Below are 17,809 nucleotides of genomic sequence, written 5' to 3'. Positions count from 1 at the left end.
CAAAGATGAGCATATTTGAAAACAATTATAATTGTCATCTCGTAATTTAATTACATTTCGAAAATGTATATTCATGGTATTGTTCATGATTGTCTAGTCTAATCTATGCAGTATATTTTATTGCACTGCAAAATATTCAACTCAAAAATACTAAATATATTATATAATTTATAACAAATTATGTATAAAATACAGAATTACGTTCGTTATAAAAATTAAAATCGATATTGCAAGATTTACAAAATGTTTTGTCAATAATCAAATTTGGTAAAATTCCATACCAAGAAAATAAAAATTAATGTTTCATAAAGAAAAATATATAAAGCGTTAAGGCGAAGTGATACGTTAAGAGTTCCCGAACTTTAGATATTAGGCGATTATCTTTACTGCATTGTTGTCAATTTAAGTTGAATAAAATTTGGTTAAAAACTGATAAATGAAATTGCAGAGTTGGATTACGCGCAATACTCACGTTGTTGTAAATGCCTAAAAAGTTTCGTACTACTCAACTTCTGGAATTTACCTTTCTTTGTCATTATCATTGAAATAGGTGGATCAAATTTTTGTAGTACACTTTTCATAATTTGTTTACTTTCATTAATATCATAATCACATTGTTGTCGTATTTCTTCATCAAAAACATGTTGCTTTTTCAAAGGAGTGTGCTGTAAAAGAAGTAGAAGTTAATTTGTCAAAATTCGCAATTGTTTTCCATGATTAATCATTTGATGGAAATCAAATTATAAAATGAGCGTAACATGCCTCAAAAATAAGATATACTGAAAGTTGATTTGGCTTAATATGATCGATCGCATGTCCAATATTTAATGAAAGTTGTTTCATTAAGTTGAAAATCGTGAGATACATTTCTTCACTCGTCCAATTAGATTTTATGATAAGATATGTCAGTGGATAAAACTAGTAGCAGAAAATAATAAATATTAACATATATATTACACACTATTATCATACTTGGTTAATGGCTTACCTTTAGTTTAGGATATATTCCTAAATCGACCGCAGTTTGATAGAACTGCTTAGCCAGAGTTAAATCAATGTGCACCAATGTAGCAATTACTGCACGATATGTTATTTCAGGGAGTACTAAATTATAGTCATAAATTAACTTTACAATATTTATAATCATCTTATAATCACGTTCTCGTAAAAATGTCGATATTAATTTATTCGCGGCACAGGTAAGATCTAAAAGAAATAAAATGTTTGTGCACTTGAATTTGCTATTGTACCGGTTCTAGAAAATTCATTTTCTTACCTATTGGAAAATAATTACTACTTTGATCTGACATTAAAAATTCAAAAAGAAAAAATGCATATTTGGAGGATGTGTTGGAAAATGTGTTTAATAGAAGAGCCATTATCTGTGCTCTTGCGTAATCATCCTTCTCATTACTTCTTACCTTCCACTTATTACGACAAGTAAAAATAATGTTACTTTCTGGAAAAAATTAATTATTTGTAAAGTACGATTTGATCTTATCAATATGCTAAATATTACTGCTGAAGTTACATCAAAATTACTACAATATATATCAACTATAATGAAGTGCTAACTCACCCTTAAGCAGGGTGAAAACCTTCAGAGGTTGTCTATTTGCTAGATAAATTTCGGCGAAAAGTAAAATTGTTGTTGCGTCAAGCTCATTTAAACGAATATGCATTTGTAACATAATATGAATATCTTTGAGTAGCCTGAGCGCTAACACCCAAAATTCTTTTTCAGCTAAATCAGCCAAAATAAGTGTTGTAACGTCAAATAATATTTCGTAACAAATAGCTGTTGCCCCGATTCGGACTGTAATATCCACAAAGATGATGTTAGGTATAACTTCAAATGAACATTGACATTCGTTTCAAATATTTTTATTTTATTTAGTTAAATTTGAATACACAAATAATAACTAAATTGCACTTATATAATTTGTTGCATTATCAATATACGATTATTTTATATACAACTAAACTTTTATTATTAAAACTGTCCATTTTGTTTACATACAAAATTAATACTTTGTAATTACAAAACTTACGTAAAATAAGATACAAAATGAAATAGTTTTTATACATTTTATACATATAACCTAACAAAATAATTGCCTTCAAAACATATTACGAGAGTTGTAGCATATTGTATACAATTTGCACTAACAAATTGAATAAGTCGTTTCAATGAAAACTTATAAAAATTAAACTAATTCTATTTTACTGTGTTTCGAAAACGCTTTATAAAATATTGAGCACGAATATTAAAACATTCGTAAAACAAATTTAATAAAAGAAAATGTGTAATAAAGTAAAGGGTCTAATTATTATGAAGTTTTAATGAATGTTGCATTACCTGTATTTGAATTGAGTTTACTCAAACGGTATTGAGAGTAATGTATTTCATTCTTCAGAATTCTATAACATGCGCGAGTGTAAAATGTCTTCTCCTTTTGTTTAATTTTGTTAAGAATTTTCATAACATGTTTATAATTATTGTGCTTAAGCCCTTCCTGAAGGCTATAGACATCTATGTAAAATTTCCAATTTTTATTTCTACCATGTAATGAATATGGTTTTGGCAAGTTGTCTGAAAATTAAATACCACAATTGAAACAATAACATGCAAATATGTAAATAAAAATACATTTATTATTCATAAATTCTTACCAATTGGGTGTAACACGAAAGAGGATTTTTCATTTTGTACACTGTTATTATTATTGTCCCATACTTTTTGAGTAATCATGGTAGAAGTATCGTTTATAAGCGATGCATCATCGAATTCATTAGACGATTCAGGTGACTGAATATTTATAACTGACTGATTTATTGCAGTGTTTTTCACCTCTTTTATCTCTCGAATATCTTTTGGATCCTTGAGTTCACTCAATTTATTATTAAAACGTACTAGAAAGTCTTTATTAATTTTAGGATCAATGTCTTTATCCAGTTTACTTATAATATTTTCATGTACATCTTGAATGTGTCTTCCTGTAGTTATGCATTCATATAAAATACTGTTTATAATTTTTGAATTTATATTTTCTGTCTTCAGTAGCAGAGGTTTTACTATATTCCAATATCCATCAGTATCTGTATCGGATTTGATATGTGCTTCTATTCTTTCCAAAATCCAATTTATGAATTGAGAATCACGATTGCTTACAATTGTTGTTAAGTGATCTATAATTGTTGTTATAGGAACTTTAGTCAGCAAGATTGGAATAGTACGGGATCCCATCATATAGTTTAACATATTGCGTTCATATAAGTTTTTACATACTTTCAGTATGAAAATTACATCTTTAGAGTGATTTACCAACTTTTCGTAAATATTAAATAAAAATGTATGATATCCTTTTGATATCAATTCATTTATCATTTGAAAAAAATAATATTCCCCTCTCTCGTATAAGGTAAGTACACGTGAAAAATGCTGTAAAATAAACAAAACTATATGTTATCACGTAATAATTACGCTCTAAAATAAAACTTAATACTTCGATTTATAATAATTGTAAAAATTTTTGTTTGTATATACGTACATTATGATTAAAGGGGCACCATTGTCTAGAGCAGTTGCCAAATAGAATGACTTGATAACAGAAGCCTATAAAAATATTTTTAAATAAATCATGTTGCCTATCCGTTGTTAATTTTGTGGTCAGTTTTTTCGGTTTCGCTACTGGAGAACATTTATTTTTGTTCAAAGTATTTTGACTATATTTCATATTATTGTCGTCATATAAAGTATTAAATTCGTCTATAGTTTTTTCATAAAACTTATCAATTACACTTTTAGTCATGGAATACGATTCTTTAATATGTGAAGATTTACAGGATGAGTCATTTTTCCGAGATGTAACCGAAGGATTGAGTCTGTAAAAATGTATAAAAAATATTACGATTTTTTGACTATTATAGTCAACTAAATGGCACCAAATCTTTCACTAGCCTAAAGAAATTAAATAATTACTCTTTTGTAGATGGCAAATGCGGAAACAAAGATTTATTTTGTATAACATTTTGTAATGACTCTAAATTTTGTTTGTTGTTCTCTAAGGTTTTTTCACTGGTTTCTTTCCAAAATATTTTTGGAAATTTTTTTTTATTTGTTGTCTTTTGATTATCAGCTACATTGCTCATGATACGTTTTTTTTCAGTGTGTGTAGAATTACACAATGAATTCTGTTTTAGATTTGTAAATGAAGTATTGCATCTAGACAAATTTAAAGAATATATTATAGTTTGTTGAATATTATAGTTAACCGAATAGTTAAACATCTTTCATTAATACAAAGAAATCAAATAGTTACTCGTCTATAAGGGTCGGATCTGCAAACAAAGAAATACAGTCATCGTCTTCATCCTCATCACTCTTTGTACAGTTACTCAAATTTAATTTATCTAAACATGAATACTTTGTTTGTATAGGTGACTTGAATGTTTCTGTTGTTTTTTCTGAGTTCCTTGTTTTCTGCAGCAAATCACATTCTTGATTATTAACTTTCCCAAAAGTTTCAACTTTTTTCTGTTCTACTGAAATATCTTTTTCATTCTGTAATATCTTCTTTGTAACATTTTCATTATTTTCATTTGGAGCAAGATTTTTTAATTTGTTAACTGTTGGAATTATCAATTGAGATAACATTCCATTAGCATTTGTTTCTGCAACATTGCTGGCATTGTTATGAATCTCAGCTGAGCCACTGCTTTTCAATGCAATACTGGATCGTTTTGACAAGTTATTTCTGTCTAACTTCTCTTTTTTTGTATTTTTTTGATGATATTGCTTTCCCTTGTATGCTATTTTATTTATTTTGTTAATCTTGATCTTTTTTGGCTCATTCATCTTTGGACAGTTGTTAATATTATCCAGAGCACTGATTATATTATTCATAGTTATTGCATTAATACTTTTTGATGACTTTGCAGTAATACTATTGGGTGGTAAAGTTTGTGCATAGTTTTCTGATATATTACAATACATGTTACTTTTGTTTTCAACAACACAACCAACGTTCTTAACAGGATCTTTTGTTTCAATTTGACAGTTATTATTTTCTTTTAATAAATTATTGTTTGTAACATTTGACATTTTATTTTCATTAATATCAGTTTCCACATGTTCCACTGTATCAGTGTTGAAGTTATTTTCAGGAGCATTCTGTAATAAGTTAAAATTTTTAATGTCTATTTCATTTTTTATAATATTACCACCATACAGAATATTGTACTTTCAATAATACAGTCTTTACTTTGCATTAGATAAATTAGTTTTATTAGTGATAATTAGTAATCTTCTTGTCTTACTATCATTCGAAATCCCATTTAACAAAATCCAGTGATTATATGCTTGGTTTTCTAATACAGAGTCTTATTGGTTACCTACCTTGTGAAATGAATCTTCTTTTACTTCCACTATTTTGTCTGAGGTACCTTGTGAAATACTTTTGTCTATACATTTGTCATTCGTGTCACTTATCAACTTCTGCTTTTTGCTGAAATTGTCTTGATTGCCTTTCACTTTTCTTTTTGAAGCATTTGATCGTAATTTATATTTATTAACAATATCTACACTGTTTGATTTATGATTATACTCAGACACAGAACTTTTTCTTTTGGACAAGGTATAATTATGTACACCTTTCCTTAGATTATTATTGGGTTTAGATGTTACCAAGTCATTATTTAATTTTTCCTTACTATGATTACTTTCAATTGCTATAGCTTCTTCGATTACTCTTTTTGGTAATCTTCTTAATAGAACCTTTGCATTATATAATAATGGATCATATTTCTTCAACTGTCTAACTGGTAATGAATCTTTTGCAAAATTATTTATATCCATTTTACATATCGATTTTCTTTCATTAGATCTGCAATTCCATTTAGCTTTTTCAGAAGTTTTCTGCAAGCAAATAATGAGTTCCCTTTTACCCAAAATATCTTTATATTTTTCTCTTAATGGATTTTCAATATTGAAGTTATTTTTCTTTATTTCTGAAGATGTTTGTCCTACATATATATAATGTTTCTCATTGGAATGGTAACTCTTTTTTGGCTGTCTCATTTTTCTCAGAATGTTACAGATTAGATAATATTAGGGTGAAATCATGTCATCCTTTTGTTAAATTATGTTTACACTATGACGATCATAGTCATAGAAACACATTGAAATTTAATTATAAATAATCATAAATAGTATATGATAGTCTAAAATGTAATAAAACACTGTAACAGAATTTCTATCATTTCCTATACACTATTGTCTTCATAGAAAACTATGTACGAAAAACACATTTAATATATCGATACAAATCTATAAATTGTCGTTGCCATTACAGAACATAAATCGATCAAAATCATACATTATTCAGTATTGTTTATTTCGTTCTTTTCGATATTACTGAACAACAAGGAACAGCAACTCTTTGCAAGTAACAATATCTATCCAATTAATCTTAAACAATTTTCATATAACTAATATGTTTTTTCACTAATTAAACAATTTTCATATAACTAATATGTTTTTTGACTAATTAAACAATTTTCAATCGTTTGAACACTCTCGTATGGAGTAGCACGTGTCTAAAGAAGGAATTGATGTACCTATACGTAAAAGGTATTCATTTTTATTCGCAGAAACTTTGGATATATTTGTTAATTAAAACGTAAAATAAAACACTCAATACTGTATAAAATTCGATTTCCGTCGAAGAGATCACACTTTAATGCTAGCCGCGAAAATATTCAAGTATTCCGACTAGAACGAGAATCGCAAGTGCTGCATCGATGTATCGATATTAGCCACATCGATAACTTTAATGTTTTCTTAACAATTACCAAACTTAGTCCCTATCTAAATGTCTTTCACCAGAGACGGCTATATTAAAACAATGTATGAAAACAAAAACAAAATTAATCGGTACCGATTTAAACTCCTATTGTCATTTAACGGTGGAGAACTTGAAACTTTTGTACAGTGTCACCAACCAGTACAGAACGATTTCCCCTGACATAAGTTAAAAGACCTCTAAATTTTATTTAAAACTCTCTGAAATATTTTATTTAAAATTTAATTGAAAATAAATAAGTGTCGGTATGTGTAAAAATATAATATATAAAAAAATTGATTACTTAAAAAAAGAATTGCAACTTGGGGATTTAAATCCTGGTCACCGCTATTGAAGAACCCCTAAAAAAATTCTTCTAAAAAATTTGTTCCCGCCCCAAGCAGTGCCAAGCACCCCTAAAAAAATTTGACCATCTAAAAAAATCCCAGCTCATACATTCTTCCCCTAAATCTAGGAGCAAATCCCCAAAGTTGACAACCATGTCTTTATAAACTTGACCATTTCGTCGTAGATGGCGACACTATCCCTCTTCGAGCAGTGCTTTCTAGTGCTATCGCCTTTTGATTGTACCATTGATAGACACATTTCCCTTAATTCTCTGTGACATTTCCCTTCAATTATTTGTGAAATTTATTCCCCATGTATAATTGTAATATTTAAGGGTGCGCAAGAGACAAACTGGCGCCACCAACGGAAAGTAGGTGAACTACTAGATAGTTTTTCTCGTTTTTCAGGCACAATAATGAAAAAAACATATCATAATTATGCATTTCGTAATCAGGGGAAGTAAATCTATCGTCTCGTCAAGCGTTTTTCGAAAAAAATTGGAAAAAAAAAATTTCTTGTCTTTGAACGTATTTTTAGCAAGTTTCAAAAGCGAAATTGCAAAATGTGTAACTGTTCCCCGCAACGATATTTTGTAAGGAACAGTTTAAAAAAAAAATCAGCCGGAAAGGTCGCTTCCTCGACTCATAAAATTACAATGGTGTTGTCGTTATGAAATCGAGAAGACTGATGCGCTTGCACAATGGCTTGAGTTTCACGCTCTCCACCACAGCACACCATAGCGCTGGTGTCGTCTCTCCTGCTGCTGGTGTACCGATAATCTAAAAATGCCTTTCAGCATGGTTCAGTACCGTACTAAAAGTATGAAGCGCTCGAGCTTATATATTTTACTTTTGCATATGTATATATATTCAATATTATATTGTTAAGAAACGTCATGTATATGTTAAGGTTGTTATATTGCATTGCAATTAATTGATACAGAAAAGTAGTAAATAATAAACAACTGATATGATATTTGTAATATGGTACGAACATAATAAAGTACTAATTGTTATTTGTGGAATGTAATGATAGTATGCAATGTAAAAAATATTGTATAATAAAAAAGGTAAAACGTTTATGAACATTATTTTTGAATATACGTAATTACATAAGAGAAACCACACTAACAAAGGGAAGGCACGGATGTTGCAATCGCTTTTGCAACGACACCCTATGGGGGTCGTAGTACGCATGTAGTACTGCAAAACCATTTTGGTTTTTTTCAGAATGGGTGTTTGTTTTCGATGTACAATAAAATCATCTAGCAAGGTTCGTTGTATGGATTGGTAGAGTATTAAGTTGTAACGCTGCTTGACCCCGGGTACGAATCCCGATTGATGTATTTTTTTTTTATTTCAATTTTCTATCAGAAATATACTTTTTGGATATCATGTACTACATACTGCATATTATATATTACCTTATGCATATTTTAAGGTTAAAATTAATTTTTTAACGTAACATATCATGCCAGAATACCTACTTGCTGTAGGTGAGTAAGTCTTCACAACGATTTTTATGTTTAGTCGTAAGTTTATTTCGTTTTATCGTGACAGTCACATGAAGGAAGGTTTGAAAGTTTGAAAATGGATAGTGATTCTTTGCGTGCAAGTTGTTTTGAAGAAATAGTCATCGATAGCAGAGAATCCAAGCGTAAAGAGGACAGAATGTGTGTAATGTTTTCTCTTTCTCTGGCGTGAGTACTCTCCTAAATATTACCGTTAGTTGTACATGTATACGTTCCATTCGTCGATTTTACTAGTGTTAAAATGAGAAAGCATGTTATCTTCTATCATTCTCCAAAGTATAACACCCGTGCTCGAGCGATCACTTTATAGTTTGCCGCTACACCGAACCCCCTGTTTTGTCAACGGGTTCCTCCTCGTCACGCTCGAGAACGGTCAAGCCGAACATACCATAACTGTTTCGAAATAAGCAACTCGCCGGTCCCGATCGAGTTACTTATTTCGAGACATTGCTGTACTTGTTTCTATTTGTATAATGAATTTCAATATATTTATCTCTATTCTACATAGATATGTTTGATACGCATCATGGCTATCAAAAAATCGAGTACATTTCATTAACGTAAATCAAGCGGTATTCCCAGTAGAATTAAATAAACAATTTTGCAGTTGTGAATCTAAAGCATTCATTCGATGTACATGGTGATTAAACATTTTGTTTCCACTGCTTTTTCGAAAATTATCACACAAGTTCATGTACATCATAATGGAAATTGTTTGTTTTAAAAAATATATCCGAACATTAGTTATAAATAAGTCATATTTAACGAATGTATTTTTAAAAGAAAGTGAAAAAAAAGAATAGTGTAAGAATGTTTCAACGGGATTCGAACTCGCAAACAGAGGAATTATTATGCTGATGCTTTACTGACCACACCAAATTCGCTTATAATTCACCAAGTAAGCAGCAATAATAACTTCAATGTTGAATATCTCGTAAACTATAAATCGTCTGCCCCCAAACCTGAATATCAATCGCTTCAGTTTTCCCCTGTGCAAAGGCTCATCAAAAAATTAGCGTCATACCTGGGCCCGTTCCCTTGTCAGTCTCTCTTTCTTCTTCATCAAACTGTCTCTTTCTACTTCGTCGTCGCTTACGAACAATACCATGTATATAGGTATAATAACCAGCCGAGGTGTCGATTCTAAGTTTACATGCGGGAGAGTGAGAGTGAGAGTGAGGTGAGTGAGTGAGTGAGTGAGTGAGTGAGTGAGTGAGGTGAGTGAGTGAGGTGAGTGAGTGAGTGAGTGAGTGAGTGAGTGAGGTGAGTGAGTGAGTGAGTGAGTGAGTGAGTGAGAGTGAGAGTGAGGTGAGTGAGTGAGTGAGTGAGTGAGTGAGGTGAGTAAGTGAGAGTGAGAGTGAGAGTGAGAGTGAGACATATTCGCGTTATCTACAGTGCTTCATTAATTGGGGATCGTTGAGGGGTCTGATCAATTTAGAAACTGGGTGATGTTTGAGCTTTTTTTTTAGAGAACGTCATTTAGCTATGTTTTGCCAAGCTGTAGGAATTTTTTCAAGTATTAATAGCGAGATTAATTTTGCTCAGAAGGGTTTATTGATTTCTAAAATATATTGCTAGGTAAATTAAGAAATGTTTAGGGAAGAGCGATTGCAAAAATTTGCTACTGCATTAATTTCACTTTACTAGTAAATTTTTCCAAAACAAATTAACTGTGACTCGTGACTGTGAATTCTAATTGCACTACTCATCGGGTTTGTCTAGTCTCTTCTTTCGTCACATTCTGTCATAGTGAAAATATAAAAAGAAGATTATTCTTTCATTCCTATCTTTTAGGTTCGTAGAATGGTCTCGTAAACAAATGGTAGTAACGAAAAGTGGAACATTCTCGTGTAAGATAGAAAAATTCCTGATAAATTAGTACAAACACTCGTACGCGAATGTGTACATACGTGTGCACGTACGTATGCGTATGTGTGCACTGATAACTGTAGCGATAGGGTATTGACCCGTTTTTATTAATTTACGCAACTTAACAAGAGCAACGCGTAAATTGTGTGTATGCAATGCATATGCGTTTCTTCAGATAAGTGAGGATTTATTGACCTACGGTTCATCAATTGCGCCGCATTTCAATCGTTTTCACAACAAATAATTTGTTACGCAAGTGCCTAAATCTGATATCTCAAAATGTTTTTCAACCTTTTATTCTGCACTCCCAACGAATTTAGCTCGTTATCGTTAAAATCACTATCTAAAGTAGAAATGTCTTTTGTTTAAAATTATACAATGGTTTATTAAGATTGCTGAATACGTGTAGGTTTCGGAAGGGAAGGTTATTAATAAAACATACACACGTTACTTGCATAATCACTGCTTTATGACGTGAAGTTTGTGTACAATATGGTACATTAATAAATTTGCTTACATTTTCATCGCAATGACATGTAATGGTGAAACAATGGTATTATTTGTTCAATTTGTCTATAGACGTTCGTGGAATACCGTAACGATATTTCGCACTTAGGCAGTATTGGCGGTGATTTTGTTTAAAAAAGAAACAACAACAATTAATAAAGTTACAATATAAACAATACTGCTCGTTAAATTGAAAATCATCGCGTGGAAACAGAGTCATATAATGATGTGATTTTTATATAGAGAAAAAAAGATAGTTTTCAATTCTGGAAGACAATTTTCGGTCGTACAGTAAGAGATTTATTTTTGTATATTTTTTCGTTTCCCTTCTGATGATTATGCATATAAAACATATACAAAAATAAGTACAAAATTCAAGTACTAATGTGTGATATCGATTCTCTATATGAATGAAACACGAAATTATCAGATCGAGATTTTTCTAAAGTCACATCGCGTTGTAAAATGAGTATAAATGAAAATTCGACACTAGCGTATATGTTAGAGTAAACTGGAAAACAGTTTGTTGTTAATTGGTCGTGTAACAATGAGTATCTGACTTTTATTATAATTATGTTTACAGCGTCATGATATTAATTATTAAACAGATACGTATAAAATCGAATACCGGATTCGAAATAAAAGCTATGGTAATATGTCAAATAAAAAAATATATCAAATCTGGAAATTATTTCGTAATGATTTTCGTAAAAATCTTGTTCATTCGAGTCGAGGATCCGGGTTTGTTCTATGAATTGCAACTATCGATAAAGCCTCTACGTGAACAATGTAAAATATTTGTAACAATGATTGATATTTTTTCATATCTAAATTCTTTCTTCTATTATTTATCGCCCGACTAAAAAATCATGCATTAACCTATGTATTTTTTTCGGAAATACGTTTTGTTTAACGCAAATGTATGTAGTACTAAAATAGACGTAAATGAAACGGAACTTATACGTTGTACAGGTCATGAAAAGAAAACTAAATGATAATTTAAATGCAACGCAAAATAGTTCAAATTTGTTATAAAAGAATATAGATATAAAAAATTCTAATACGTTTTCTTAAATTATGCCTTTGCATTATTAATTCTACACAATTCATGGAAATAAAGTATTTGTTCAAGTATAACGTCAAATAGTAATCAGATCTATAAGTTTTATGTACAAACGGTTAATTTTTGGCAACAAATTCATTAACTTGACCTATATTAATCAGTAACTATACGGAATCTTTAGTCTATTTTGGTAATTCAATAGATGCAATATACAGCTACTTATAAATATAACCTCTAGACGAACTACATAATTATATGTATCAATAATGTCATAGTTCAATTCATTTGTTACTAATATATATCAAATTAGTATAACTGAAAAAACGCAAACAATTATTTTAGTGCCAGTTGTATATACATTACTGGTAGTATTAGGTATATAAAAACAGATACACGTATAAAATTTTTGTTGCAAAGATTTTGCTAGGTCATATCGTATCGAGAACATGTCGGCTAATGATAGAACTTTTCATACTACAGAGTTAAAACTATTTTGTCGCGTTTCTCATATCACATAAATGATATACAAATATCTACTAATAATAATTTACAGTTTTTCGAATGTTTGCAGATATTTTCAAATTCTACTCGCGTTATGTTTTTGCAAGTTGTAAATTCTGCAAGTTGTAGAATGTTGTTGTTTTTTTAAACTTATACGAGTACGCGTTACACATATTGGAAGAAGCATTTGTTTTAGACAAGAAGTTACTTTCATTTTTTCCTGTAAATTTAAGAGGAAAACGAGGAAGAAGGCACGCAAAAACACTTCGTGTTTTAACATTCTATCACTGGATAGCATAATTTCACGCGTAAGCAACATATAACGTTTACTTATACTTCCTTTTGGCAAACAATATAAAAGTCTCTTGGCTATTTAAAATACAAGTACAAAAAGGTACTGGCAAAATTTAAATAATTTCTGTTGTACAGAGATTCAAGTATAAAGAGAGACATAACCTTTTCTTAATATTTCTCCATTTTCTTTCAATTACACGAACGGACTTTCAAGCCCGTTTTGTATACTTACCTTGCTATTCGTAATCATCTTTATTACTCTGCAAGGAATTGAAAGACGACGTTTTCGATGTATTCTTCTCTTTCTTTTCTTTACGTTGTAGCATGCTCTTCACATTTTGCAAATAAGATTTGCACATCCTTAAAACTCATTCGGGGGGTTGCGACGTACTACTACTTTCATTTCGTCGTTGCAGTCGTTCCGGGTGAGAGCAAGCTAATTGGCTAAAATCTCGAACAACGTCGTTAAAGGTTTCGTCGCCACTAATTCCGATTTCCGAGTCTTTCATTTCTTCGTTTAAAAGGCCAAGTCGTAATCTAGGATGAAGATTAATGGCAGATCAATTTAATGGAGCAAAAATTGATAATAACAAAGCGAAGGTATATTTTATTCTTACAAAGTAACAATATCCGCGTTAGCTTCTTTTACAGCTATCGACAAAGGTTTTACACCACTTTCGTCTTTAATATGCTGATCAGCGCGATGCTTCAAAAGCAAGCACACTTGGGCGGTATGGCCTAAAAGTTAAATTGAAAGAATCGGTTTCTAAAAAACTTTCAAAGAAACGGATATCCTTATGGAAATAATGTGTACCTAATTCTGTAGCCAAATACAATGGTGTTTTCCCACCAGCATCCTGACAATTGATGCGTGCTCCATTTAGAATGAGATATTCGCAAGACATAACAGAACCCTTCGGTAGAATAAAAACAAATGAACACTAAAGAAATGAAACAATAACAAGCTAGCATTATTTTACTTACACTTATAATCGCTTGGTGTAAAGCATTACGACCTCTGTCATTGATATTTGACCATGATTTATCAGCACCAGCCGCTAAAGCTGCACACATTACGGGAAGATTGTGAGCAGCGGCAGCTTTATAAAGTAACATTTCAGGATGTAAATTTTCGATATCCTCCTCATCTGTAAATTCTTCATCTTCACCGGCAGTTGAGTCTTGATCCGAACTTAATTCTAAACTGTTATCGATTGTTGGCTTTGGTAAATCACAACCAAACATTAGTACGTCCGATTCTACCTTTTCTGTACACTGCTTCTCCGTTCCGATATCTTTATCTTCTAAGACATCGTTAACACCAGAAATCTCTGCGCTTAAGGACACTTCACTTTTCAGTGCTAAATTATTCTCCGAGGCATTCGAGGAAATTGTATTGTCTTTCGCTTCAGGAATATCAAGTTTACGTTCGTTTTCAACGCTTGACTCTCTATTGCTATTAACGATTTTAGAATTACTTTCTTGTAAATCGTTACAGTTACGTGATCGTGTTAGTATCTTCCCATACAGGGTAGAATCGTTTTTTAGATCTAGATTCGTACTATCATCAGAACTTAAGGAACTTCTTTCAGCTTTCTTTGCTTTCTCAACGAAACTTAAACTTTCGATCGATGTATGTTTACTGTCGTCGGAACTCGTAGAATGAGGACCTTCTGTCACGGAAGATAGCGTTGCCGTTTTATTACGATTAATGCTATCAATTTTGTCGCAACTTCGTGGTCTACGACGTAATTTACGGACACTCCATTTTCGGAAATGCATTTTGTCACGACTCGCATGTTGTCCGGATGAAATTATGTTACTTAAGGGTTTTACGAATTTATGGTCTACGTATTTTGCTCTAATCCACGCTTCGCGTATGTTACTGCCAAATAAATAAAGTTCAACTAAATATTTTATCGCATACTTTTACGTAATTACTTTCATACCGGAGAATAATCACCATTTAATTTTTATACTTTTTGCTACATACCCGTTGCACTTTGGCGTAGCCCTAACGATATCAGAAGGTATTGGCAATGCTTCGTAAACATTATTCACTACTGTATTTCCAAGCTCTGCCATTACTTTTAATATTTCTGGTTCCCAATCATCCAATGTGAGGGAACGAACTTTGCTGTAGTGAACACCTAAACTTCTGTGTACTCCAGAACATTCTAAATGGAAAAGATTTTTAAGAAATTTGTAAACATTTTTAGCTCACGAATTTGTAAAAAGATGAGCTACCTATGCAAAGTGTAATTCCTAAATTGATACTGGCCCACCTTGGGTTAGCACCACCGCAATCACAGCAAATATCATTTCCAGAAATCTTTAGAATTTGCTCCCAAACTCTATAATTAAAACAAATAAATATATTTCATTACATTGGAACATGATTACATCACGTTCCAATACAAGAAAAATACTTTTTTCTCACCTTGATTTAGGTTTTGATTGTTGTCTGCCTGAGCCCCTAATATTCTGTGATTGTGATTCTCGTATACTAACAATAGTACCAGCACCCATACCTCTTTGAATAGCAGCACTAATTGCTTGCTGCATGGCAGTTACCCATGCTAAATACGATTCTTCGCTATCAGCTTGTAATATGTGGCTTCTATAAATAATGTAATACATGTACTCCAAATGTATACCACTATCGTGAATTTTGTATTGATATATAAGTATAATTACATACTTTGTAGGACTTAATACTTCAAAACAATTCCTCCTATCACAGTCAACCAGTGGTTTAACAGTACAAAGGCGAAGATCTTCTTCCATAATTGTAAAATCATTATCACCAGTTCTTTTTCTATAGACCAATTGATGGTCTCTTAAACAAAACCATCTTCTATTCCATGTTTTAAATGCATTACTAGTTCGTTTAAAAAGATATCCTTCCATCTTAGGATTACCGGATATTAGGGAAGGTATTAAATCTCTGTTTGTAACATAAATGTGTCGATTTTCCATTTCTTTTTCAAGTTTAATAGAATCGGCTCTCATTTTAATTATATTTTCACCAAGATCTTTTAAAAATGGATCTAAATCTTGCGCGAGATCGCTACCTTGATGATAGTAAGTAATGCATGCTTGCATGTAATTAAGTAGTGTGCCCAATATCTCGTGTCGTTTGCGTGCCTGTATCATCGTCAATGAATGAATGTAATCCAAAGCCGTGTGTCGGAAACATGATCGAGTAGCCGATAAAATATTAGAAGTTTCCTCGTATTCAGCAGGTCTGGATTTTGGAACTTGAGAATTTCTATTTAAAGCTATATCTAAATCAGCAGAAATTTTTTCAAAATAATGACGAGATTCTTTTACCTTTTTGATGTCACTGTTAAAATATTAGTAGTATTATACACACATGAATTTTTAAACAATGAAAAATTTAGTACAATTACATGCAAATATTATATTTTTACACAGTCTTACCTTTTAATGAATGAGTTTAAATCTTTAACTACAGTTCTAGATGCTTGATCTAATAAGATGGTATGAAATTTGTTCATTTCTTGTAAAGCATGAATTAATTTGTTTAAGAAGGCCATTATCTCAGAACCATCATTAAAGTACATAGATAACTCCCAAAGACTGTTGGTGAATTGGCTATGACAAAGAGCATTTATATCAGCATGAATATCAAACAATTTTAATGAGAGTTTAATTTATTATATGCATTTGGAAATACATCATATTACAAAATGTTCATTTTTATTAAATATTTTCTTTTTGAATTGATTTCCAACATAAATAACTAATACAAAATTTATGATCTAGGAGTAACAAGAATTTCAAGTATATGAGTCTTCATTGTGTAAACTGGCTACCATAAGTATGAGTCATTCCTAACAAAGCTGTAATTCATACATTTCCTGATTCCTCTCAGCTGCTTGAAATCTCTCTCCTCCTATTTATCACGGAGTATAATTTATTTGAAATAATTAGTGTTCATTCAATTAGATAATCAAGTGGAATAATGAAACATTTCTATATGTCTTTCAAATATTACTTGTAATTATGATGTAATTCTAATTATTAATTTTTATTATTCAACAAGTATACATGTAATTCATTATATGTACATATTCTTCTTTTTTATATCATACCTTTGCTGTCCTATAAACAGTTTACCAGTTTCAATCATTTGGCCACAATTTTTCAATACCTACAAGAAGCGTATTAATGCATTTTAAATATAAAGTTTCTTTGTACAATTACAGATTCGAGAAATGCTGAATAGGTGACAATCTAAATTTTAACTTTACAATCTACTATAGAATAATAATATAAATAGCATAACACCTGCAAACAAATTTGTTTATAGCAATACCTTGTCTAACTTTTGCTCCAGTAAATCGACATCTGCCTCCACTTCCTCGATGCGTATTCTATAAAAAAAAAGAAAAAGTGGATGGGCGTTTATAACTCTTTCACGACGTTTGATCCGTAATCAACGCAAATGCATTCAACAGCTTAGTCATAGGAGTGCGTGCATCATGTGCGATGGAATATCACAAAAAAAACTAACTGCTATTAAAGAGCGTAAGTTTAACCAATTCTCACCGAAACTTTGGCGTGTCTCGCAAACATTCCTCAAATTCGATTAAAGGCTTCATTTTGTACTATCCGTTCCGCGGAATTTTCAAGCGCAGTATCGTCCGACGAACCGCAATCTTGAAATTTTTCCGTTCACTATTTCCCATCAAACGGCACGATCATTTGGAAAGACTATTAACACGAACCGTTCGCATTCGCGGAGAACAACACGCATTCCCCTCACCCTCTCTTCTGTCAAATGGATAGAACACGGTGAAGTTGTCAACAATTTGAAATATTGTTCGC

General features: G+C 31.2%; 2 protein-coding genes across 7 annotated transcripts; both read right to left on the bottom strand.

The window, feature by feature from the left end:
- Positions 1-56: 56 nt before the first annotated feature.
- Positions 57-6,960, bottom strand: LOC128892839 (MATH and LRR domain-containing protein PFE0570w-like). Of its 4 annotated transcripts, none has more exons than XM_054153407.1 (11): positions 6,853-6,960; positions 5,399-5,917; positions 4,323-5,173; positions 3,983-4,225; positions 3,552-3,885; positions 2,674-3,442; positions 2,360-2,593; positions 1,580-1,816; positions 1,277-1,459; positions 989-1,206; positions 57-918 (listed from the first exon to the last, which is right to left on the bottom strand). In XM_054153407.1, exons 2-11 carry the CDS (start codon positions 5,855-5,857, stop codon positions 736-738), a joined length of 3,711 nt encoding a protein of 1,236 aa, XP_054009382.1. In that variant the 5' UTR covers positions 5,858-5,917; positions 6,853-6,960; the 3' UTR covers positions 57-735. The 4 variants fall into 4 exon arrangements, with proteins under 4 accessions (XP_054009382.1, XP_054009381.1, XP_054009380.1 ...); XM_054153406.1 differs by having other exon boundaries at positions 6,939-6,959; XM_054153405.1 differs by lacking the exon at positions 6,853-6,960 and adding an exon at positions 6,619-6,846.
- A 4,074-nt stretch (positions 6,961-11,034) lies between these two features.
- On the bottom strand, positions 11,035-17,753 carry LOC128892841 (arf-GAP with coiled-coil, ANK repeat and PH domain-containing protein 2). Of its 3 annotated transcripts, XM_054153412.1 has the most exons (12): positions 17,531-17,753; positions 17,298-17,355; positions 17,074-17,132; positions 16,400-16,573; positions 15,657-16,301; positions 15,396-15,575; positions 15,203-15,309; positions 14,949-15,132; positions 13,940-14,840; positions 13,770-13,869; positions 13,573-13,693; positions 11,035-13,492 (listed from the first exon to the last, which is right to left on the bottom strand). In XM_054153412.1, the coding sequence occupies exons 1-12, from the start codon at positions 17,581-17,583 to the stop codon at positions 13,324-13,326; spliced, it is 2,751 nt and encodes a 916-aa protein (XP_054009387.1). In that variant the 5' UTR covers positions 17,584-17,753; the 3' UTR covers positions 11,035-13,323. The 3 variants fall into 3 exon arrangements, with proteins under 3 accessions (XP_054009387.1, XP_054009388.1, XP_054009389.1); XM_054153413.1 differs by lacking the exons at positions 16,400-16,573; positions 17,531-17,753 and having other exon boundaries at positions 15,657-16,242; positions 17,298-17,349; XM_054153414.1 differs by lacking the exons at positions 17,074-17,132; positions 17,298-17,355; positions 17,531-17,753 and having other exon boundaries at positions 15,657-16,242; positions 16,400-16,542.
- Positions 17,754-17,809: the final 56 nt, after the last annotated feature.

Source organism: Hylaeus anthracinus, unplaced genomic scaffold (genome assembly GCF_026225885.1).
Source record: "Hylaeus anthracinus isolate JK02 unplaced genomic scaffold, UHH_iyHylAnth1.0_haploid 2, whole genome shotgun sequence".
Classification (NCBI taxonomy): domain Eukaryota; kingdom Metazoa; phylum Arthropoda; class Insecta; order Hymenoptera; family Colletidae; genus Hylaeus; species Hylaeus anthracinus.
The sequence above is the reverse complement of the archived record's forward strand: the minus strand, read 5'-3'. Positions and strand labels throughout refer to the sequence as shown.